Below are 23,993 nucleotides of genomic sequence, written 5' to 3'. Positions count from 1 at the left end.
CATCTCCACACACGCCACAGGGGTGTTTATCCCCCTCCGGGGGGCTTTGCCCTAGGTGACCGAGAGGGTCGGAGCGGGGCTAGAACCTCGGAGTCCCAGGAGAAAGGGAGAAGATGGGGGGGTCCATTATGGAGGTGACACTCAGCCGGGACGAGGGTCTCGTGAAAAGGGGACCCCAGCTCTCGTGTGTGGGTGAGAGGTCCAGTGTGGCCAATGCTCAGGAGTCTCACGATCATTGTTGGCTTCCTCAAAGCCCCAGGTCCTGGAGTCAGGGGAGATGGGATGATTTCAGCCTTCCGTCTTGAAGAAAAAGGAAGTTTCTAACCCTCGAGGCTGCGGCAACAGCTTCAAAATGGGCGACTGGGAGGCCCACCCCATCTCGGGAGCCAGTCGGTTCTGGCCAGTGGGAGGACAAAGGGCTGAAGAGAGAGGACCCAGGTGACCTGACCAGCCAGTTCCAGCCAGTGTGGGAACAAAGGACAGAAGAGAGAGGGCCCAGGTGACCTGTCTGCTTGGGACCGAGGACAAAGGAGGGAGGAGAGGCTGTAGGATGATCGGCTGGAAGGAGGGGGTGTCGGGACTGGGAGCAGAGGGCAGCCTGAGTCCACCTGGATGTGGGATCGACCTAAATGAACTGGGCTGAAGGTTGCTAGGTCCAGGGCCCTGAGAATCCCTTTGCTGGGTCCAGATGTTCAATAAACCGTCTGTTACTCTGGCTGAGGGTCACTGCAGGCTCGAGATCAGGGTGGCCTTGGTCCCTCTGGGGGTGGGGGCCCCAGGGGTCCAGAGCAAGTGGACTTCCTGAGTGGGAGAGAAAGGCATGCAGAAAGGTCAGAGGAAAGGTCCCAGGGGGTGGCGGGGCCAGAGGACTGAACCCTAGGGAGAGAGTGCAACCCTCACGGGGGCCTGTCACATGGAAGGTCCCTCCCAGGGGCTGTAGGGAGCCCAGTGAGCACGGGGCCTGTGAGTCCATGACATGGCTTCTGTCTGAATCCTTTCCTTAAGCTGGGTCAAATAACCGTCTGGTGGGTTTAGACCAGGGTTGGGCAAACTATGGCCCACGGGCCACATCCGGCCCATCAGACCATTTAATCCATCCCTCTGCTCCCGCTGGGGATTGGGGTCGGGGATTTGCCCCATGCTGCACGGCTCCCAGGAGGTAGCCGGCATGACCCCCCTCCGGCTCCTATGTAGTATGCGGAGGCGTGGCCAGACGGCTCTCCGCGATGCCCTGTCCGCAGGTGCCGCCCCTGCAGCTCCCATTGGCCTGGCCAATGGGAGCTGCAGGGGTGGTGCCTGTGGACAGGACAGCTCACAGAGCTGCCTGGCTATGCCTGGGAGTTGCAGGGGTGGTGCCTGTGGACAGGACAGCTCACAGAGCTGCCTGGCCATGCCTTGGAGTCACAGTGGGGACATGCTTCCAGGAGCTGCTTGTGGTAAATGCAGCCCAGACCCTGCACCCCTGAGCCCACTCTGTGCCCCAATCCCCTGCCACAGTCCTGATCCCCCTCCCGCCCTCTGAACCCCAAACCTCTCATCCCCAGGCCCCTCCCCGAGTCCGCCCTGCACCCTGAACTCCTCATTTCTGGCCCCACTCCAGAGCCTGCACCCCCAGCCGGAGCCCTCACCCCCTCCCACACATCTACCCCCAATTTCGTGAGCATTCATGGCCTGCCCTACAATTTCCATATCCATACATGGCCCTCAGGCCAAAAAGTTTGCCCACGTCATGATGTAACAACTATACACATGGCTACATGCGTACTGAATGGGGGCGGGGGGCTGCTTCCACAGGGGCAGCGCATCCGCCTGCATTTCGGGTGTCCCGATGTTGAGGGACTGGGCGCGGGAGCGTAATGCAGCAGGGTGCACGGACAGGCTGGAGGGACCCGTGCCCTGGGCCAGAGTGAACCCGGGGGGCAAAGTAGCTCCATGGAGCTGGCCACAGATTCTCTCTGCTCTGATCCAAGCACTCACCGAGGGCATCTGGGGTGTACAAATGGCCAGCTGGCAGAGGGGAAATGCCGGGTTTGCAGTGCCAGCAGCTCATAGTTTGGGGTACAGGCAAGGCAAGCTGTGACTCACCCTGCACCCCTGGGGTAGCCCCAAAAGAGTCCCAGGGAGTGCATGAAGCATGTGGGTCAGGGTAGCTTTCTCTCAGGCAGGTGCAAGCTAACGGGGATCTGGGGGTGGGGGGGGAGAACTGGTTGGGAAAAGCAAAGGAGAACAGAAAAGGACAACGTGAACGCTCATGGGAAACAGTCCACTCCCTTCACACGTGCTTGTGCAAATCACAACAGATACCAGTCCCAAGTGCTTGTGCAAAACAGTCTGCTCCATTCCCAAGTGTAAAACACAGGGGCGACCATTCCCATGCACCTGTGCAAGATGCGGCAGGTTCCACTTCCGCTCGCTGGTGAGAAACAGGGCACTTTCCGTTCACAAGTGCTCGTGCGAAACGCAGCACAGTCCAGCACAGCTTCCGGTGGAACACCTGCTGCTTCTTGGAGGCATCCAAGAAGCTGGAAGGCCCAGCTCTGTGCTCTGTGGATCCCGGGCCCCCCAGTTCAGCGCTAAATCCTCCATTGCATGAAGGGAATGCAGAGGCTAACCCACCCCCACGCCGCTGACAGCTGCCCCATGGAGGAGCGAATACCTGGGAAATTCCCTGACCCCCAGCACTGCTCAGAGGGATCTACAGCCCTACAGAGGCTAAGCAACTCCCCTCTCTCTCCCTACAGCAGGTCCAGGCTGGCAGGGGAAGCTCCTAGCCACAGACTGGACTGGCCCTAGCGGGACCCCCAACTCGGAGGGAAATGGAAGCTCCTTGTCCATGGATTCTTGGCCTGAGCATGCTTGCAAGTGCAGCAGAGTGGCCTTGGGCCTAAGGCACTGGGCCAGGATGCCTGGGTCCCATTCCCAACTTTGCCACAGACTGCCTAGGTGACCGTGGGCAAGTCACTTCCTCTCTCTGGGTCTCCGTTTCCCCATCTGTACAATGAGGCTCATGATCCCTGCTGTGTCTCCTTTGAGTGTGACCTCCTTGGAGCTGTGAGCAGCACCTGGCTTAGGGGGGCCCTGATCTCAGCCTGGGGGCAGGGACTGTCTCTCATTGTGTGTCTGTGCAACGCTCGGCGAAACGGGGCCCTGATCTCAGCAGGGGCAGGAACTGGCACAACGGGGCCTTGATCTCAGCTGGGGCCTCTAATATAAAAATACGAATTAGCAAGACGCTAGTTTGGATCTCGGAACGCATCACAAAAGGGAAGCGTGAGAAGCAATAACCCCCCCCCCCCCCCGAGAGCGTAAAGCCCCAGCCAGGAGTCAGTAGAGCAGAAAATGCCCCAGTGAAGCAGCTGTAACATCTCAAATGTCAAAAATATACCCAGGATCGTTTCGGGAGGCAGATTCCGGTCAATAACTCCTGGGGGGTGATGGGAGGAGAGTTATCGCAGGACACAGGTCGGAAATGGAGGACTGGGGAGATGAGCGATGGCTATCAAATAACCAGGGACTAGCCAAGAGGATTGCAAGGCAGCATGGCGAAATCTGTCCACAGCTGGGGCTGGGAATGGGTCACACACTGGGGTGGAAGCCGTCCAACACCACTGGGAAATACAGAGACCTCTCGTTCCGGGAGCCGGGCAGGTTTTGAACACGGATGGAGTCGTTGCACTTGGAAGCAATTGGGCCCTCAGGCGAGCCAGTTCCTGGGAAGCTGCGCCCGGTTCTGGGGTGCGGGCTTCCAAAAAGGCCACTGAGCTGGCTCCAGACAGGAGCTACGAGAACGAGTCGCCCCCTTAGAGAGACTCAAGAAACGGACCTAAGAGAAGATTAATTGGTGACTCAATCCCGGCTCCAGGGAGCTGCATGGGGAGATTTCTGAGCCTTAGGGGCCTTGGGATCCAGAAGAAAAGGGTCCAGCGAGATCCAGCGGCTGGGAGCCAGAGCGAGACACATTCAGACTACAAATAAGACGCCCGGTTTTAGAGAGGGTGGGGAAGGAACCATCGGAGCAACTGACCCAGGGTGGTGGTGGATTCTCACAACTCGGAGTCTTTACCTCTAGATCAGCTGAACTTTCTAAAAGACACTTCAACTCGGAGCTGGCTCCAGGAACCGGTGGGCACAATTCTCCGGCCTGGGATCCACAGGGCAGGGCAGGGGTGCAGGTGAGAGGAGCTGGAATGGGCATGGTAGGAACCTCCAGGACCCTCCTTCCCAGCCTGGAGCTGGCTTGACCCCCACCCCCACGTCTCACCGCCTCCCCTCACTCCCCCTCCTATCCTCCCAGCCCTGTATTTGCAGGGTGTCCGTTCCCCCACCCAGGAGGTCAGACAAGATCTGATGGACCCGTCTCGCCTTCAGCTCTGTTAATTCACTGCAGAAGGGCATCCCCGTCTGCGAAGGTGCCCAGTACCAGCTGCTGTAGGAGAAGGTGCAAGAAACCTCGCTGTCAGTGCTGGTCCCATTGCCCCAGGGTGGCACTAGGGGGCGCTGTGCTGCAGGGAGTGGGGTGGAGGCCCAGTAGGGGGCGCTGTCCCCTCACAGTCAGTGCTGGCCCCTAGTGGCTACCAGGAGACCCCGCAGGGCTGGGAGAGGCATCGGATGCAGTGGCTTTCACACCCTCCTTTCTCCCAGCGCGGCTGCAACCCTCACATCTGAATCCTTTGGTCAGGAAACGGCAGCTGCCGAGAGCCACAAACTCTCCACACCCAGTTCATGGCGCTGGATGCTCCTTCCGGACGGGGGTGGCGTGGGGGGAGGGGTTTCTTCACACAGAGCAAACTGCTTGGCCAGGATGCCTGGGTTCTCTCCCTGGCTCTGGCAGGGGTCTAGTAGTTAGAGCAGGGCCCTGAGAGCCAGGACGCCTGGGTTCTCTCCCTGGCTCCAGCAGGGAAGTGGGGTCTGGTGATTAGAGCAGGAAGGCCTGGGAACGAGGACTCCTGTGTTGCCAGCTCCCTGAGAGGAGTGGGGTCTAGTGGTTAGAGCAGGCGTGGCTGGGAGCCAGGACCCTGGGTTCTGCCCCCAGGGCTGCTAGAGAAGAGGAGGGCATTCCACCTCCACAGGGCATCACACAGGGAGGTCATGAATGGTCCACGCTAGGGACAGGGGATCCATTTTCTGGCCAGGCAACCCTCCCCGCTGGGTTGGGCCCCCGAGTTCCTCCGATCTGGCCTTAAGGAGCCTGGCCCCACGGAAGGCCCCCAGGCCCAGTCACTCCTAAGCAGCTGTTTAATTCGGTCTCATCCACAGGCCAGGCCCCTGGCAGGTCCCTGGCACTCTCTGCTTTCAGCCTGGGGGACAGAGAGGAGGGCAAATTAGCACGCTGGCCCTTTAACTGTCGGGGCACAACTGTCCCTCAGCTGCAGAGACCCAGGGGAGGGGGCATCAGCCTTGGAAGGGGCTGGCCGGACGCCTGGGTTCTCAGCCTTCCCCCACAGCGGGGGAGGGTCTGCAGAGATTGGGATTGGGTGGCCGGACGCCTGGGTTCTCAGCCATGGTATGCTGCCCAGGGCCTCATCCCACGGGGGGTTTCAGGCACAAGTCCCCAAGTAGGCGCGTTTCCGGGAGGGGTTTGCCCCGGCTGGCCCAGCAGAGCCCAGGACCTGCAGCAGGGCCAGGGAGGGTGGGGGGGAGAGGTCTTACCGGCACGGCCCCCCTAGGGGCAGGGGCCCTCGCAGGAGCTGTGGTCTGAGCTGCTTTCCTCCTGGCAGAGGCACAGGGCTGGCTCTGCGGCAGGGGCTGGCGGGCTGGCCGAGATGGCCATGCGGTGCCGACGGCTCCGACGGCCTGGCAGGGCAAGAGGGGCAAGGGCTGCTCAGTCGGGGGGGGGGGGGCACTCTGCCCAAGGGAGCTTCAACACAGAGGGGCCAGATCCCCAGCTGCTGAGAACTGACCCCACTCGACTCCAGTGGAGCCATGCGGATTTGCCCCAGGCCCCCCCCCCACATCCACCCCCTGAAGCCCCCTACTGACACCCACAGCCCCCCACAGTTCACACCCAGCCCCCCACCCCTCCCCCATTTCACCCATGCCCTCAAACCCAGCCCCTTCCACCTCCCTGCCCCTGATCCCACACCCAGCCCCCCTGGCTCCCACCTCACACCCAGCCCTGTTCTCAGCCCTCCCGCCCCGCTTACCTGTGACCCTCACCGCTGCCTGGCCGTCGCCCCGGAGGCTGCAGCTAGCCATGGAGTTCCGCAGGGTGTTGACGGCCGACCTGCATGGAGAGACCCCATTAACAGATCCCCCCGCTAGGTGCAGACCGACTGCAGGGCTGGGGATACCCCAGTTACGCAGGGACCCCTGAGCCAAGACCATCCTGGGTTTCTCTTCAGCTCCTTCTTGTGACTGATGTGTGTAAGAACATAACAACCTACTACTGCTGCCCGCTCACAGAGTTGCTCCTTTAGCTCTGGCCTATAGCCCCGCAGGGCCCAGGGTTCAAATCTGGACGCAGGCAGGGCGGTGGCACGTTCGCTCCCAAGCACGTGTCACTGAGGAGCGTGTTTTGCAGCCCTTGCACTGGGGGGAGGCGGTAATGGGAGAGTCGGAAGGAACTGGCAGAAGGGGGTTAGCACTGGACAAAGGGAGGTGATGCAGAGAGGACTAGGGGGTGGTGTGGGGCAGGGGCTCAGTAGGGGGCGCTCTCCCCTTGCACTCAGTGCTGACCGCAGAGCCCCAGCGTGGCACTAGGGGGAGCTGTGCTGCAGGAAGCGGGGCAGGAGCTCAGTAGGGGGCACTCTCCCGTGGCAATTAGTGCTGCCCCCTAGTGGCTGCAATGAGAGCCCAGAGAGGTGGGGTCGGGGACCCACAGGACAGATGGGGGGCTCCAGTACAGCTCAGCATGGAGAGGGGCTGGGGGACGGGAGCTGGGCGGCCCCTTCCCCAGCAGCAAGCTCCAGCCTGGTCATCCTACCATATATCATTCAGCTCCTCTTTGACCGGCCTGCTATCTCTGCCTCTGCCCACAGACTCCAGGGCCGCCTCTGCGCCCGGCCCTTTGCCCTTCAGCTGCGACAGGATCTGGGGAGAGAGGGGGGCTGTTCTAGCAAACTGGGGGTCCACCCGACTGAGCCGTTGGGGTGCAGAGATCTGCTATTCGGCATGGGGGGCTCAGCAGGAGGTGCTCTCCCCTCACAGTTAGTGTTGACCCCAATGCCCCAGTGCAGCGCTAGGGGGCGCTGTCCTGCAGCCCGTGCTAGCCTTAGTGCGGCGCTAGGGGGCGCTGTCCTGCAGGGAGTGCGGCAGGGGCTCACTAGGGGGCGCTGTCCCCTGGCAGCCAGTGCTAGCCTTAGTGCGGCGCTAGAGGGCGCTGTCCTGCAGGGAGTGCGGCAGGGGCTCACTAGGGGGTGCCCTCCCCTGGCAACAGTGTGTGCCTGGGTGGAGAGAAGGATGTGATGCAAAGTGCCTGATTTGTGAATGGACTGCAAAGGGGGAGGAGCATCATGTAGCCCCACCCCCTTTCCTCTTCCTCCCCTCCCCCACATCTCACCTTCCTGCATTTCACTTGATTCTCGTGCATTTTCTTTATGCTGACGAGGTTCTTGGTTATATCATCCTCCTGATCCTCTGCGGAAGAGAAAAACCAGAGCCCCCAGTTCAGGGTTCCCCGCACCCCACCCAGACCCTCCCAGAATGGGCTCCACAGCCAACCAAATGCCCCTAGTGGCATATCTGGCCCTGCCGCCTGGAATCGCTGGCTGGAGCCCAGCGCTGCTCCTGCCCCTCGACTTGCAGTGGAGCCCTCAGTAGAGCGCTTGGTGCCTCTAGGCCTCAGTTTTCCCACCTGGAAAATGGGGCTGATGATGCAGACCTGCCTCCCAGCAGGGCTGCAAGGCAGAGAGGACAGGTGACCCCGTGGGTGAGGCATTGGGCCTGAGAGGCAGAGGTCTGGGTTTTGATTCCTTGGGAGAGTGTGGTGTAATAGTTAGATTAAGGGCGTGGGGGGTTGGACAAGAAGCCAGGACTCCTGGGTTCTGTCCCCAGCTCTGTCACAGGCTCATGGCCTGAACTTTGTGCCAGTCCCGTCCCTGCTCTCCGTGCCTCAGTTTCCCCGCCGGACAAACAGGCCAACACTGACCCAGCTGGGAGATCCAGGGCTGGAGGGTGCTCTCGAGGGCGTATCGTGCCATGCACCCACCGGGAGGATTTTTACCCATAGACACCTGAGGGCTGGGGGCAAAGAAAGGGATATTCTGCTGGGTACCTACTCAATTTCTGATGGATCCTCCTCATCTCACCTTGCACTGACTCCAGCTCCTCCCAGAGGAATTTCTTGCTAAAGGAAGAGGAAAGTCGACTGAAAGCCACAGGCTCCCGGCACCATTGCCCCAGGTCGGGCTGGGGAAACCTGCAGAGCGGGGGGCTCCCACCAGCACGGGGGCTTGGAGAAGCTGCATGGTCTGGGTACCTCGTTGGGTGATATCCTGGGCCCAGGGCAGTCAATCCGGGGGAGGAGCTACTGAGGAGGGGGGGCTACCTGGGGGAGGAGCTATTGAAGAGGGAGGGGCTACCGTTGAAAATGTTCTTGGGGGAGATTTTTAAAGGCCACACAGGAATTAGGCGCCTCGTGGGGCCCAGATTTCACCCCTTTCTGCTCTGAAACCATCACCACTGTTTGCGGCTGGAAGCTCCGTGACGCTCAAGGTGGTAACATCACAGGGGGCAAGTGGGCTCCAGCGACTTGGGACCCAGCCTGAGACTCTGGATACCTGGGTTCTATTCCCAGCCTTGCAGCTGGGAACCCCTCTGTGCCTCAGTTTCCCCTCCCAGCTTTTGTCTAGTTAGTTTTGGGGCAATGACTGTCTCTCACCAGGTGTCTGTGCCACACCTGGCCCAACAGTGGCTATTACCGTGCGAGCAGCGCTCCTGTCCCATGCACAGGTGATGGGTCCACGGGGCTGCTGGGGGAGGGGGCAGGTGCTGGCAGTTCAGACCCTGGACTAGGACTCGGGGGATCCAGGTTCAACTCCCAGCTCTGCCACTGACTCCCTGTGTGACCTGGGGCGAGTCGCTGTCCCACCCCATGCCTCAGTTTCCCCATCTCTCCAATGGGGATAACGATCTTTCCTTTGTCTGTCTAGAGGGTAAAATTTTCAGCGCAGGGCCTGTCTCTTGCTCTATGACTGTGCAGGGCCCTGATCCAGCCAGGGGAGGGGTATGGGGCTAGTGGGATCCTGAGGGAAGCAGATCTGGGAGCCCCCCTTGCTGTGGAATCAGCCCCCCATGCCCGGTCTAACCTCTCCAGGATCTCCAAGGACAGGTTCTCCAGCGAGTCCCCCCTCTGGATCATGCGGTGGTCGGGGCGCTCCAGCAGAGACTCCTGCAGCCCTTCCACCTCCTTGGCCATGGCAGCCCAGACCTCCAGGATCTTCCCATCCACCAGTCGCTCGAACATCTCCCCCTGGGCCGGGCCGCAGGCTCGGCTCAACTCCTCTGTGCAGAGCAGGGGGCAGGCAGAGGGGGGCGCTTTACACCCACTCAAACATTACCATGTAGATTAGAGGGGAGGACCTACTGATGGGGGAGGAGCTATTGAGGAAGGAGGGCTCTTCATGGGGGAGGGGCTATTTGGGGGAGGGGCTACAGAGAAGGGAGGGGCCATTTGAGCAGGCGCTAAAGAGGGGGAGAGGCTACTGGGGAGGAGCTGGAGTGGAGGGAGGAGCTAGGGGGGCTACTGGGGAGGAGCTACTGAAAATGTTCTAGTTGGAAGTTTTAAAGGGGAATTAGGAGCCCAGCGGCCCTTGGTGCCTTTGACAATCCCAGCCCTTTGGGGGAAGTGATGGAGGCTGGGCTGGTGGTTCAGGCCCCAGGCTGGGACTCAGGAGATCCAGATTCAACTCCCAGCTCTGCCACTGACTCCCTGTGTGACCTGGGGCGAGTCGCTGTCCCACCCCATGCCTCAGTTTCCCCATCTCTCCAATGGGGATAACGATCTTTCCTTTCTCTCTGTCGATGGTGAAATGTTCAGGGCAGGACCTGTCGCTTGCTCTATGACTGGGCAGGGCTCTGTTCTCGGCCGGAGAGATGGGGGGGCAGGGAATTGTGTAGCGCTAGGCACAACGGAGGCCCCAGTCTCGGTCTGGGGGGGGTGTCTATGCAGCGCTCAGCACAATGGGGGCACCATAATCCAATTACTGGAGATAATCCCCTGGTCTGCAGAGCCCTCTGCTGGGAGAGCCGGCCCCGACGGGGACTGAACGGCGTCTCACCTTCCAGCTGCTGGATCTTTCGCTGCTGCAGGCTGCTCTCCTGCTCCAGCAGGGAGACCGAGTGGCTCAGGGCTTCGAAGGCCTGTCACAGAGACACGCAACACAGGGGGTTCATGGACCGAGCCCTGACACCCAGCCCTGCTGCCTCTGGTTATTTCCCAGGTCCTCCGAGTGTACAGGGAAAAGGAGAGTGGGGTTTAGCACATGGGGCAGCAGGCTGGGTGACAGGACACCACGGTTCCAGTCCCAGCTCTGGACTGAACTTTCTGGGTGGCCTTGGGCAAATCACTTTGCTGCTACGTGCCTCAGTTTCCCTTCCCACCTTTTGTGTGTTTACATTGTAAGCTGGATCAGGGACTGGCTCTCATTAGGGGTCTGCGCAGCACTCGGCCCAATGGGGCCCTGATCCTGGTCGGGGTCTGTGCAGCGCTTAGCCCAATGGGGAACCCTAGGCACTACCGTAATGTACATAACAAATCCCCTCTCCCTGCTGTGGTTACCTTTGCCTGGGCATGGAGTTGGCTTTTGATGATCTCCAGCTCATTTGTCAGGATCTTCTGGGAATCTGGGAGCATCGCCTGGATCATTCCTGCTACAGAGGAAAGGCGGCTGGGGGTGAGTGGGGAGCCGGAGCCGGCATGGGGATGGAACCCGAGGAAGGACTTAAAAACATGCTGAGCCTGCTTCTCTGTGCCACCCTGGCTCTGCACTGGCATAGGGGGCAGATTGGGCCGTGGCTGGGGTACACTGCACTGTAGTTGTCCTCTGCTCCCCAGGGGCCCATGGATGGGGCCAAGCACGAGTTAGAGCAGCCCCAAGGCTGTTCTCCCTAACACCAGTGTCTTGACAAGGTCCCCCCTCAATCCCACAGCATGCCCTCCTCCCCACCCGGCTTGGGACACTGCCCCTCAGCCTGACCCCAGGCGGGGACCAACCCAAAGCCAGCTCATCTGCCCCCTAATGGGGTCCACCCTGGCTCCTCCCACCCAGCTCCCTCCCCAGAGGGCATCCCACCCCACTGCCTGCTGAGGAGGGTGTGTGTCTTGGCTGGCCACGCCTGCTCGCTACCCTCCAGGTCTAGTGACCCCCGTCCCCACAAAGGATCAGCCAGGTCTGCCCCCCCGCCCCCATCATGGAAATGGGATGGTCTCTCACCATTTGTCTCGAAGGCCTCCGTCTCCAGCTGGGTCTGCAGGGAGGGGATCAGAGGGGGCCGTCAGCCTGTACCCACAGCACCGCTCTCCCTGTTAGCCCCTGCAAGCTCTGGGGGCGGGGATGATTGTCTAGGGGTCTGAGTGATGGACTCAGCCCATGGGGAGGAGGCTGGGAGTGGGGAGGATGAATCTTGTGCCCTTTGGGGGGGGACAGGAACCCCATTGTTATTGATGCCCAAGCCCTCTTATAGCGACTCTGGGAACACAAAGGGAGTGGGAAGAGCCCCCCCCCCGGACTATCCCTCTGGGCAAGGGGCCTCCCGGCTGGTGTGAAAGCAGAATAAGGGGGGCAGGATCGGGGGCACGCCCAGAGCTTGGCCATTTCCCTGCTTCCTGGGCAGGGCATGAATTAGAGCAGCCTCGAGGCTGCTCTCGATGTCACTGGAGACAGGAAGAAGAGCAGCGCAAAGAGGGTTTAGAGCCATCACCCCCTGTCTGAGCAACAAACAAGGGAGTGGGGTGATGGGGAGCCAGGCAGACTCAGAGCCCCAGCACGATGGGGGCTTTCCAGCAGCAAGGACCAGGATTCTCTTTCCATCCCCAGCAGTGCGGAGTCGCTTACCAGCCCTGCATTGCTGCTGGCCCTGGATAAGTAGCCGCTGGGTGCATTACCCCTGTTCTTGTCCTCCTTGGAGACTGTGATCAAAGTGGTCTCCTGGAAACAAAGGGGGAGAATTCAGCTACCCACATACCCCCGTCTGTCCCTCCCCCAGGAAAGGGGGGGTATCGGCTCAGTTTGGCAGTGGAAAGGGGATGCTGCATTGCAAAATCGACACACCATTATATACAGGGAAGCTCAATTCACCCGCAAAGGTCCTAGACTGGAATAGCAGGGGGCTGCGGGTCAGGAATGAGGGGTCCCGGCAGAGCTGGTGGGCAGAATACCAAGGTCGATATGCCCCTCGTGGGCAGGATACCAGGGTCGATGGGCCACCAGTGGGTGGGATACCAGGGTCGATGCGCCCCTGGTGGGTGGGATACCAGGGTTGACGGGCCACCGGTAGGTGGAATACCAGCGTCAATGGGTCCCTGGTCTGACCTGGGATTAGGAGGCGGGATACCAGGGTCGATGGGCCCCCAGGGGGTGGGATATCAGGGTCAATGGGCCACCAGGGGGTGGGATACCAGGGTCCATGGGCCCCCGGTGGGGAGGATACCAGGGTCGATGAGCCCCTGCTCCGCACCAGTGCAGTGATCCCTGTTCCCCCGGATCTGGGCAGGGGTGGGACACCCAGGGCGCCCGAACCCCGGGTCTGTGCGAGGGCAGGCGGTGCCCGCCTGGGGCCGGGGTGATGAGCTGGGCCAGGGCTCAGCCCGGCTGCCCTGGTACCTTGGTGGTCAGGACCTGCCCCTTGAGCGCATCCATCGCCCCCGGGTCTCTGCCCCGCTGCCAGGGGCCCACGTGGACCCCAAAACGCGGGGGGGGAGGAGAACAAGGGGGGACGGGGTTTGACCCATCCAGGCCGCCACACCCCCCATGTAACAAAAAGAATCACAAAGGCGGAGGGGCGTGGCTTTCTAGCCCCACCCCCTGCATGATCTCATGGTGCCCCTCAGTCCCTATTGGCCCGGAGCTCCCCTTGCGAGCTGATTGGGCAGGACCCAGGAAGGGGGGGTGGAGCCTTGAGGGCCAGGGGGCGTGACCAGAGCGACCCTCCAGCTGAGCCCGGGCCGGAGCAGCCTGCGGGAGGGGCAGGTAGGGACCCGACTCCCCCGCCCCGATCTGTGCACGGGCCGCGGTGGGGCCAGGAGCACGTGTGGGGCCGGGAGCGTGGGGGCAGGAGTGGGGCAAGGAGCACGTGTGGGGCAGGAGCGGGGCCAGGAGCACGTGTGGGGCCGGGAGCGTGGGGGCAGGAGCGGGGCCAGGAGCAAGTGTGGGGCCGGGAGCGTGGGGGCAGGAGTGGGGCAAGGAGCACGTGTGGGGCAGGAGCGGGGCCAGGAGCACGTGTGGGGCCGGGGGAGCAGCCACGCAGGGGGCGGCTCCCGTAGGTCCCCGGGTTGGTTCTTGTGTTTTGTGGGGCCCTGAGGCTGGGCAGGGACTTTGGGCCCCCCTCCCCGGCGATCATGGGCAAGGCTGGGGACCTCCCGGTGCTCGACCCCACGCTCCCGGGCGCTGCTCCCAGCCCTGGGCGGGGGCCAGGACTCCTGGGTTCCCCGCCCAGCTGTGTGACCTTCGCCCTGGAGTCAGTGCAGAGGCAGGAAAAGAACCCAGGCGTCCTGAGCGCCCCCCCCACCCCCCGACAGGTCTCCCTAGATTTGTCTGTCCTGCTTCCCCCACCCACCCCCCGACGATTCTCAGAGGCAGGGCGGGGCAGCGTTTCTCTGTCTGGGCCGTTGGCTGTGGGAGCCCTGATCCTACCCCATGCTTCTGCCCATCCCCCTACAGCCCTCCCCGCCCCCCTTATCTCCTCTTGCCACTTGCCAGCCCCGGTGCTCTCCTGTACCAGTGCTGACTGAGCCCAGCCTCCCTGCTGTTCTAGCCCCCGGCTGCTCGGCCATCTTCACCACGTCTCGGGTTGGTTTTGTAAGTTGCTTAGTTGCTCTGTGCCTCAGTTTCCCCACCTTTAAATTGGGTGTGATGACCTTGCTGGGAGGGGAGTGTGGTCTAGCAGCGAGTGCCTGTCACTGGGACTCAGAGGACCTGGGTTCTGTTCTCCCAGCAGACCAGTGGCAGAGCTGGGAACTTGGTGAGTCGCTTCCCTGCTCTGTGCCTCGGTTTCTCCATGTGGGATATGGGGATAATAATGACCTCCTTCATAAAGTGCTTTGAGATCTCTGACTGGGAAGAACTCAGGATTGTTTTATTATTTGTCTATTTAGACTGAGCTCTCAGGGGCAGGGACCATCTCTCGCTGTGTCTGTGCAGCGTCTGGCACAACGGGGCCCTGATCTCAGCCAGGATCAGCCCCTGGGGCCTTGATCTCGGCCTGGGGCCTGCCCAGGGTACCTCACCGATACATGGTCTCGTTACTCCGCAGTGACCCAGCGAGCACTGGGAGCGGACGTCCCTGCTCCCCAGAACTCACCGTGGGTTCTCTCCCACCTCTCTGCCTCCAGGTCTGTAAACGCAGCCGAGATGCCGATGGAAGGGGAGCCCAGCAGCCTGGCCAAAGTCGCCCAGCTCTTCATTCTGTCTCTGGCCTGGGGGATGCAGATATGGGTCACCTTCATCTCAGGTGGGGCGTGCTGCCTGGGTCTCTGGGAAGGGACCCCCCCGGCTCTCAGAGCTGGGAATAGAACCCAGGAGTCCAACACCCAGCCCCTCCCCTCCCGTAACCATTAGACCATATTCCCTTCTTAGAACCAGGAGTTCTGGCTCCCCGCTCTAACCGCAAGACCCCACTCCCCTCCCAGAGCCGGGGTAGAACCCAGGAGTCCTGGCTCCCAGCCCCATGGCCCTAATGCTGTCTGTGTGCCTTGATTTCCTCCTCTCTCCTTGGCTCAGGGTTTGTGCTTATCCGGAGCGTGAGCCGACACACCTTCGGCCTGGTCCAGAGCAAGCTCTTCCCCTTCTACTTCTATGCCCTGGTGGCCTGCGCCTTCCTCAACCTCTCCATCTTTGCCTACTACCACCCCCGAGAGCTGCTGAGCACTGTGGAGACCCTGCAGGTACCATCGAGGGGCCAGGCACAGCCTCGGCCCCTTGCGAGCCGGCCACCCCGGGGTGGGTGGGTCACGCCCCTTCATGCCAACTCTCTGCCATCGGTGACTTCCTGAGAATGGGGAAAGCGGTTAAAGTGCAGGATGCCTGGGTTCTGGGAGGGGACTGGGGTCTAGTAGGATACAGTAGAATGTCTGGATTCCGTTCCCCTCTCTGGGAGGGGAGTGGGGTCTAGTGGGTTGGTGTGGGAGGGTGTTGGGAGCCAGGACTCTTTGCATCTGTCCCCATTTGGAGGGGAGTGGGGTCTAGTGGCTAGAGCAACAGGGGCTTGGTGTCAGGATGCCTGGGTTCTAACCAGGTGTAACCAGCTTTGCCCGTTACTTTGGGGTATGCTCATTTATTAGGGTTACTCTTCGCGGGGGGGGGGGGTGCTGTACTTCTGACTGCTTGTGTGACTTGTGTTCTCATACGGAGCACTGCTTCTCCCTGCTGCAAGTCCCCTCCCAGTGGAGCTATCCTGCAGGACCTCGGTTACCCTGGGCTGGGTTCCTCCAGCCCCAGAATCTCTCTCTCACTCTCTCACACACACACACAGTTAATCAGCACTCCCAAGCTGCCACCCTCATATGCCCCGGGTTCAGCACGTCCCTATCCCCACGTTCCCGTTATAATTGTTCTGGTCGTAACCCACTTGATGAGCAAACCCCACAGGATTGTTGGGCGCTGCAGGGATCTCTAGCTTTGGTACGAGGAGCGTTGCTGCAGAGAGAATGAGGAAACCCAAAAACACCCATGAGGGGGAGAGAGAGAGAGAAGCAACCAGCTTAATCATGAAAGTTGGTTATTGCCCGATAACCACAGGGAAGCCAAACGGACAAAGCAATGATAATATTAAGTCTAACTTAAATGTGACTGTAAAAGTCACAAACTAGAACTGATCACACAAGCCAGGGTCAGAAGGCTACACCTAGAGCCAGAGAGAGAGCTGGATTCTCACCACTCCATGAAGCTTGAATTGATTGGGGGTCCCAGGTGGTGGTGGTAGCTGAGGGTCCGGAGTGCTGGAGACAGGCAGAGCCCCCAGCACGATCAGTCAGGAGAAGATGAAGTCCCAGTGGAACTGATGCAGATTTTGGATCCAGGCATCAGAACACCGAGGCATCCAGAGCATGGGTCGGGGTTTTTGTAGAGAAACAGCATTGGTCCACGGGAGAACGCTGGTATTCCCCCTTATTTACGCATGAATAAATCTAAAGTAGTTTTCTTCAGGCTAGACCATGGGAGCTGATCATGCCTGGCTTTGGGCCGTGTACCTTGGAGGGAGCTCACAATGCAATTAGGGAGCTTCACTATTTTGGATACCAATCAAGGATTTATCACTAGAATTGGTCTGATCACTACTGAGCTGGGGGTGTGCAGGCGTGGGTTCATTAATATCTGGAGCAGAGATCCCCCATCATGCCGTGCTTCCCTGCTTTTCTGGTCCCAGAGTTCCCTGCGGTTCTTGCCTTGGAAGCTCCGTTCTCCATTCTGGATGCTCATGGAGATGCCTCCTTGTCCCATCCTCGATGCAAGTGAGGCCAGGGGAGTTTCCTTAATCCCGACCCCTTATCCCAGGGATTTAGGGGTGTCTCCCATGGCCTTGTCATTGCTTTTTGTAAGTCTTTCTTCTGATTGGTTTTGGCTCAAGCAGAGGCTCGGGGGGGGGGGAGGTCTTTCATGAGTCAGACAGGCTAGGTCCTGCACCCTAGTTCCCCAAGAACACAGAGCTGCTAGGTAACACTGGCTCTGGGAGAGGAGTGGGGTCTAGTGGTTAGAGCAGTGGGGGCTGAGTGTCAGGACGCCTGGGTTCTATCTCCAGCTTCATCCGTTCAGTCCACCGGAGCCTCTTCTCCTCCCAAAGCTGGGGATAGGACCCAGGCGTCCTGACACCACCCAGTGTCCCATGCCACTATCCCAACCATCTCCCTCTTTCCCTCCCCCAGGGCTCTCTCTACTTCGTCTGCCTCCTCCTGGCCAGCGTTAACGCCCTGGGCTTGTCCCCGGCCACCACGGCGGCCATGTTCCGGTTGCAGGCCATCGAGCGGGAACACGGCCTGGGCGGGGAGGTGGGGCTGGTGTCCCGGCGCGAGACGTACCAGCAGCTGCGGGAGAGGGACCCCAAGTACCAGGCCGCGCGGCAGACGTTCTTCAAGCGCCACGGGCTGTCGTCCCTCTGCAACCTCGCCTGCCTTGCCTGCAACGGAGTCAACCTGCTGTGCATGGCGCTGCACCTCAGCAGCTTGTAGGCGGGGGCCCCGTGCGCGGGGAGGGGGCGGCAGCATTGTCCTTGGGGGGTCCAATCCACTGGGTGGGGCTTGATTGAGCGAGGGGCTTGGAAGTCCATGCCCCTACTAGGGTCTGATTGGTGTCTCTTTCTAAGTCTGTATCCCACGGCTGGCACCAGCTGGAAGTTCATGTGTTGGGCGGGGGGCAGGGAACGCAACCGACTTGGTGACTCAGCAGTGTTTCTCCCTGGGTTTTATCCCCTGCTCTGGGAGGGGAGCGGGGTCTAGTGGTTAGAGTGGGGGGAGGGGGTGCTAGGGAGCAGGACTCCTGGGCTTTCTCCCCAGCTGTGGGATGGGAGTGGGGTCTACTGGGTTAAAGCAGGGGGGCAGAAAGTCAGGACTGCTTGTGTTTTCTCCCCAGCTGTGGAAGTGGGGTGGGGCCTAGTACCCCAGAGCAGGGGGATAAACTAGATCTCTTTATTTTTTGTAAATTAAAATCAAAATCTCAGAGCCAGCTAACAAGCTGCCTCGGCTAACATGTGATATCGAACTAGCTGGGGCTGAAATTTGCCCTGTGCAATGCGATCCCCAGGCCTCATTCACAGAGGGCCCTTTCAAAGGGCCCTGTGGGAGACGGATGCCCATTTCCCTTTGGAAACGGCCCCGCTGCCTCTTAGAGATCATCGTTATTAGCTCTATGGTGGCGACAGCAGCAGCTGAGTTGGGGCCCTGTGGCAGTGCACCTAGGCAAGAGCTTAGCTGAAACAGGCAAAATATGGGAGGGGAAACTGAGGCACAGAGAGGGCGTGTGACATGCCCAAGGTCACCCAGCTGGCAGTGGCAGAGCCGGGAATAGAACCCAGGTTTCCTGAGTCACGGTCGACTAGGCAACACTGCCCCTTACCAGAACCTCTGTGGGATTTACTGGCAATGCTTAGGCTGGCTCTGTGGAGTGCTCAACTCTGGGGTGGTCTTGTCCATTTTGCGCTGCCCTCCGTGTCCTTGCTGAGCCTCGGCTGGCAGAGAGCGAGAAGCACGTTCCACAGGCTCTTTGCCCTGCTTTTTATTCCAGTTTGTACTGATCAAAGGGGAAAAACTCCAAATGAAAGTCATCTTCCAGTGGGGTTCTTCGCGGGGAAATAAATTGCTCTTTTGTGTCTGCACAGCGGCAAACAGGTTATCGTCTGACTGCAGCTCCCAGATGCTCGTGCAACAGAAATAAAGAATCCTATTCTCTGAGCTGCTTTTCTGTTCTAAAGTTTTCCGTTAATAAAGGGCGTATTTACAAACTCACAGAAAGACATAGCATCAAGATTTCTGTTTTGTGAGCTGGGCTAGAACTTTTCCACTGCTGCTCTGGGAATTTGGCTTTTCCCCCTTTCAGAGGAGGGGGAGGAATTAAACCGGAGAAAATAATTTATTTGTCATTGGATTTTTCTACAATTTTTTTCCATTGGTGGAAAACTAATTGTTTTTTAAAAGGTTGGGGTTTTTTTTTACCAAAAGTCTTCCCCCCCCCACCCGCCCTACAAAGCACTGGCAATTGGTGGAGTTGGTTTCAACAAACTGCCTGCAAAATTTTGCTGAGAATGAACATTTGTGTGTTGACAAAACTAGCCATTTTTTGTCCGGGGAATGGGGGAAGAAAGCTATGAACAAAATCCTCAGCCAGTCCTACGTTGCACTCTGTCCAAGTCCACTTAGATTACGAGCTCTGTGGGGGAGGGACCATCTCTTTTTAGGGGGTCTGCGCGCTGCCCGGCACAGTGGGGGCCCTGGGCCAAGAGTGCAGTGCCGTAATACAAATGTTAAAAATCCAGGCCTGGACGGTGGATCCTGAACCCTTCGAACCAGAGTTCTTTGAACCTCCCAGCTTCCTGAGAGCAGCCTTGCAAGCTGTCAATGTGCCTTCCCTGAACTGCAGCTGCCTCTGGGGGGCAGCCTGTCACGGCAGCACACGGCAACGCGACAGAGCCTTGGTGGGTAGGATTGAGGGAGGTAAGGTGGAACTTGAACTAGAATTTGGGGTGGACGTCATAGTTAAAATGTTCTGGGGTCTTTAATGATACCCCCCCGCCCCCAACTGGTGTGGCAAACGTTCTGGTGGGAAGAATGTCTCCTATTCCCCACCACTTCTGCAGGCCAGACAATGGGCCACCTTGGCACCTGCTAAGGGCAAGGGCTGTGCTCATTTGGCCACAAGGTGGCGAGGGTTGTCTGAGCATTACCCAGCCTGCTGGGGATCTTCAAGAATTGAGCATCTGAAGGCATGGGGCACTTGCATTCCACGCTGCGTTAAGAGCAGGGTCCCACGGCTTGTTCTCCCCTGCCCCGACACCTCAACGTGCAGCGCCCCCTGGTGCCTCTGAGAATGGTTTTGGTTGCGGCAGCTTGGAGAAACGTGGGCTCCGATTCGATCGCTTGCTGGGGCAAAAGCGAGGCCTGGCTGATCACCGTGGTTCCTTCCGGCCTTATATGTGATCATCTAGGGTTGGTCGATGCTTAAAAGTTTATACAGGTCACGGGTGTGGGGGCGGAAAATCCACCATAATTTCTGGCTGAGTTCAGGCATGTCATTTACAAAGAAGCATCCAGTCCCTGAAATATAAATGATGGTATTTAATATTAATCCGCAGTCCCTAGAGATGCTTGGAAAAGGGGCGCGAGAGAAATCGCTGAGTGGGAAAGGTGGGAAGTTGTATTCTCCCGGCCGGTTCCCCAAAGGAAGGATTTTTCATGAAGGTGTTTTTCGTAGGGTTTGGTTTCTTCCCTTTTGTTGTTTAAAAACACGGGTGGGTCTGATAATGGGGGAGAGACTTGGTTTTGTTTTTTTTTATCATCCAGTTTTGTGAAGGGGGGGGAATGGGAAAATTTCAATGGTGAGAAAGAATTTGCAGCGGGGGAGAAAATTCCCCCCCTTTGATCTCCATTGTGGAAGGGAGTGGTGCTAGCCCATCGGTTTGCCGGGGTGCCAATCCTGCAATTGGTTCAGGGTGAGCCACGCCCATTCGGTGTGTGCCACGCCCACGTTGTGGTGCTCTGTCCCCCTCTAGTGGGGGCTGGGGCTTGAGTGGCTAGCAGCAGGCTGTTTTCGCTCAGGCCCTTTTAAGATGTGGCGTTCCCTGGTTCGATTCCCAAGGCCGCCAAACCCATCTGGATGCAGCGTTCCCTCGGATCCCTGGCGGGATCCTGCTGCACGGCTGGACTTTCAGCAGGCTGTCTGCTGGGGCGTTGCAGGTGGTTGGAGCCGGCTAGGGCTGATGGACCTGTGGGGTTTCCTTGCTGGAGCCCAGGAGATCGCCGACAGGACTCATGTGAAGGGGGGAGCGTTCTGGGGTGCACCCTGGGTTTGCAGCGAGACACCTGCCCTGATCGCTGCAGGACCCTCGCTATTGCTGGAGAATCCAGCCTGGGTCTTGGCTACGCTCGGGCCCCTTTGCGCTACCCAAAGGAGTCTTAACCTGGATGGGACTGGGCCCCTAGACCCTCCCTCTCATGCACGGGGGGCTTAGCCAGTTGGTGTGGCTGGCCTAAAGGCCTGCACTCCCCTTGGTCCCAGCCTCTGTCTGGGGGCAGATCAGGGGCATGGTTGGCGCTGTGGCTATGCCCTGCCCCCCAGGACCCATAGGGAAGGCAAAGAGCTGCGTTTAAACACCCTGTAGCTGGCTTGCCCCTGGCAGTAACCCTCTGCTGCCCAGGCCGCTGCCTTCCTGCACTGCCCCCTGCTGGAGGATTTCTTCGTGAGGCACTAAGCAGGACCTACCCGCGGGAGCCTGGGTTACTGCCACCAGGGACGGAGGCGTCGAAGAGCCCAGCAAGAGCGGAGACGCCCTGGGCGGTGCTTTGCCCGGGGAGCAGGGCTGTGGGTTTCCCAGAAGCACTGGGGCTGACGCGCGTCATGCGGCCCCGCCCCAGTGGTAGCTGAGCATAGGGGGGCGTAGCTGAAGGAGGCAAATTCTCCAGCCCAGCTCAGCATCAGACACCCCCCCCCCAGTGGGGGGGTGGAGGGGTGGGGTGGGGTGGCTGGTCGCCCAGGGTTGCCAACTTTCTGACCTAACAAAACCGAACACCCTTGCCCCGCCCCTTCTCTGAGGCCCCTCCCTGGTCACTCCATCCTCCCCCTCCCCCCCCCACCCCCCATGTTCACTGGGCCGGGGAGGGTCCCTTTTCGACTGGGTGTTTGGTTGAAAACTGGACACCTGGCAACTCTGCGCCCAGTGGGGCCAAGCTGCTTGCGTTCCAATGGAGCGACGCCCGTTTCCACCAGCCCGGGGGCCTGGCTCTTAGGATAGGGATTTCATCCTGCCTCTGCGGCCTTGATTTCTCCAGCACCCCACCCAGAGGCAGCATGAGGAGAGCCGTGCCCGGGTTGGCAAGGCTGCAGGAGTGGCTGCACTGCAGGGCTGGCGCAGAGAGACGGCTCAGCAATCGCTCCTCCTCCCTGGCAGAGCTGCCGGCAGGCTGGCTGCTCGCACCGGAGAAGAGAAACTGAACCTGCCGTAAGCAGCGCTGGCAGCCTCGGCGGAGGGGCTGCGTGCTCGGAAAGCGGGGGCCCGATCCCCAGGGTTGCAAAGGGGGTTGCGCTGAGGGGGTCACTGGGGTCAGATCCTGGTGTAAATGGGCACTGCTCCCTTAGGGGTCACTGGGCTGGATCCCCAGCTGGTGTAACTCAGTGTTGCTGAGGGTGATTATCCCCATTGTACAAATGGGGAAACTGAGGCACGGAGCGGCGAAGTGACTTGCCCAAGGTCACGCAAGTGGTGAGGGGAGGAGCAGAGACTTGGACCCAGTTCTCCCAAGTCCTAAGTGAGTGCTCTCACCACTGGACAATCCTTCCTTTCTGAAGCAGCCTCTCTGAGTCGCCTTGGCAAGTCGCTTACTACTTACCAATGGAGAACAGGGTGCTGCACAGACCCCAACTGAGATCAGGGCCCCCACTGCAACACACAGAATGAGGGACAGTCCTGGCCCAAGGGGACAAATAGACAAAGCAGGTATCATCCCTGTTTCACAAATGGGGAAACTGAGGCCCAGCCCAATAACGTGACTCACCCAAGCCATCAGGGGCATGAACCTGTGGCTCCTTTCCAATTCACTGGGAACCTCTGCAGAAACAGGATGCTGCAGCTGACCCTGGGGAAGGCAGTTACAAAGGAGGAACTCACTCGTTCATAGCCTCTTCCCCTCCTTCCCTGCCATGGTGATGGGGGGGGCCCATCAGCTGGCACATGTACACAAGCGTGTGAGCCTTGTGTTGGTGAAACGTGCCAGGCAAATAGTCCTAGAGACAGCAGTACTGCCGACAGGCGGCGTGGAGCAGTGACACATCAGTCAGATCTCCTGGGTTCTACCTGGGAGGAGGCGGGGGAGGTCTGGTGGTTAGCGCAGGGCTCGTGGGTGCCTGGACTCCTGGGTTCTCACCCCAGCTCTGGGAGGGAAGTGGAAGCCAGCGGCTATAGAAGGGGGGTTGGGCTGGGAGTCCTAATTCTCCCCTAACCCCTCCCCATGTTTGGGACATGCCCAGAAGTGGTTGGAGGCAGCTGTAGCTTTGAGCCACCTTTCTGTTCTCTGAATGCTGGGTCCTGTCTGATCCCCATTCTCAGCAAGAGCAGCCTTGGGGCTGCTCTAACTCATGCTCTCCACTCCCATAACCGCCAGGAGCTGACAACAGCTGTTGCTCAGTGTGCTTTGGTCACACCAGGAGCCGGTTCCACACTAACTGGGGAGGGCCCCTGCACAGGCTGCAGAAGGGGCGGGGGGTGAGAAAGGGGCCAACATCATTTGGTGTTGGTCCCAGAGACGTCCCTAGCAGTCAGTCGGAGCAGAGGACCTGGGCTGGAAAGAGATTTCCTGTCTTGGAAACACTTTCACGATAGCGGATAATTTCCCCGTCCCAAATCAGGACAAAAAGTTTAAATCTCCAAAAGTTTCATGGAAGTTGGAAAGGAAAATTGCTTCGGGCCCATCCACCAGTTTCACATTGATCTTTTCAGAGCACTTTGACGTTAACTGTCTTCATTTCTTTGTACTCTGCTGTGCTTCAATTTCAAATCCAGCCATCGTTCTGAGCCACGAAACCAGAATTCTTGGTGGGAAAATGCCCAAAGAGGATGTTTTGCCAATTTCAAAGCATCGTGTTCCTCCAAAATTTGCCAGATTCAAAAAATGCATGAGTTTCCTGCAAGAAGTTTCAATTGCCTTGAATTTGGTGCTTTCCAAGGGGCGGGGGTGGGGACAAACTTTTGCAGCTGTTCCCCACCCTCCAGGACTTAGACACTCCATGCAATGCATGGAGCATCTGGGGACCCCTGGACTGGATCCATTAGCGCCTTCTGCCTCTGGGGTGAGAATTTCTCCTACCAGGACCCAGCTTAGCTGACGAGTGGGCAGGAAGCTGGCTAGCCCTTTAGAAAGGAGGTTAGGAGGAGTAGGGTGGGTCATGGGCAGGGGTTTGCAGGGACTGGGAGCTGGGAAGATCCAGGAGAGTGAGGGCAGCTTGCAAACGACATGGCCAATAAGGCCCCTGCGTTCTAGCTTTGTGCTCATGCCTTTGCATTGTGCAAGGTCGGTTCTGATGCAAGGATTTGTAATTCCTCATTGCTTGTTCTGAGAGCAAGCCTCTCTCCCCCCTTCATCTCACTTGTTGACACAAGAGGTCCTTTTGCTGAGGCTAATAACCGCAGTGTATTGAAAC

General features: G+C 59.3%; 2 protein-coding genes and 1 long non-coding RNA gene across 11 annotated transcripts; 2 read left to right on the top strand and 1 right to left on the bottom strand.

The window, feature by feature from the left end:
- Nucleotides 1-188: 188 nt before the first annotated feature.
- Nucleotides 189-18,592, top strand: LOC122463398. The gene is made up of 3 exons (XR_006286736.1): nt 189-199; nt 13,184-13,202; nt 17,620-18,592. It is a non-coding gene; the product is annotated as an uncharacterized LOC122463398 (long non-coding RNA).
- CCDC159 (coiled-coil domain containing 159) lies at nt 1,869-12,910 on the bottom strand. The gene is given in 13 exon segments (XM_043532956.1): nt 1,869-5,297; nt 5,650-5,793; nt 6,144-6,223; nt 6,923-7,029; nt 7,499-7,575; nt 8,247-8,284; nt 9,246-9,441; nt 10,218-10,299; nt 10,718-10,806; nt 11,373-11,406; nt 11,994-12,086; nt 12,762-12,860; nt 12,863-12,910. Coding segments are annotated over 12 exon segments (1,074 nt in total). The 3' UTR covers nt 1,869-5,297; nt 5,650-5,662.
- On the top strand, nt 13,000-18,592 carry TMEM205 (transmembrane protein 205). Of its 9 annotated transcripts, none has more exons than XM_037887873.2 (4): nt 13,000-13,127; nt 14,489-14,607; nt 14,877-15,040; nt 17,018-18,592. In XM_037887873.2, the coding sequence occupies exons 2-4, from the start codon at nt 14,508-14,510 to the stop codon at nt 17,318-17,320; spliced, it is 567 nt and encodes a 188-aa protein (XP_037743801.1). In that variant the 5' UTR covers nt 13,000-13,127; nt 14,489-14,507; the 3' UTR covers nt 17,321-18,592. The 9 variants fall into 9 exon arrangements, with proteins under 9 accessions (XP_037743801.1, XP_037743799.1, XP_043388892.1 ...); XM_037887871.2 differs by having other exon boundaries at nt 13,074-13,127; nt 14,410-14,607; XM_043532957.1 differs by having other exon boundaries at nt 13,118-13,175.
- Nucleotides 18,593-23,993: the final 5,401 nt, after the last annotated feature.

The sequence above is a fragment of the Chelonia mydas genome, chromosome 20 (assembly GCF_015237465.2).
Source record: "Chelonia mydas isolate rCheMyd1 chromosome 20, rCheMyd1.pri.v2, whole genome shotgun sequence".
Lineage (NCBI taxonomy): Eukaryota > Metazoa > Chordata > Testudines > Cheloniidae > Chelonia > Chelonia mydas.
The sequence above is the reverse complement of the archived record's forward strand: the minus strand, read 5'-3'. Positions and strand labels throughout refer to the sequence as shown.

Coding starts and splice junctions, on each gene's coding strand:
- TMEM205 (XM_037887867.2), top strand. CDS start 14,010: ATGACCTTGCTGGGAGGGGAGTGTGGTCTAGCAGCGAGTGCCTGTCAC. Junction 14,608..14,876: donor ATGGGTCACCTTCATCTCAG/GTGGGGCGTGCT, acceptor TCCTTGGCTCAG/GGTTTGTGCTTATCCGGAGC. Junction 15,041..17,017: donor GCACTGTGGAGACCCTGCAG/GTACCATCGAGG, acceptor TCCCTCCCCCAG/GGCTCTCTCTACTTCGTCTG.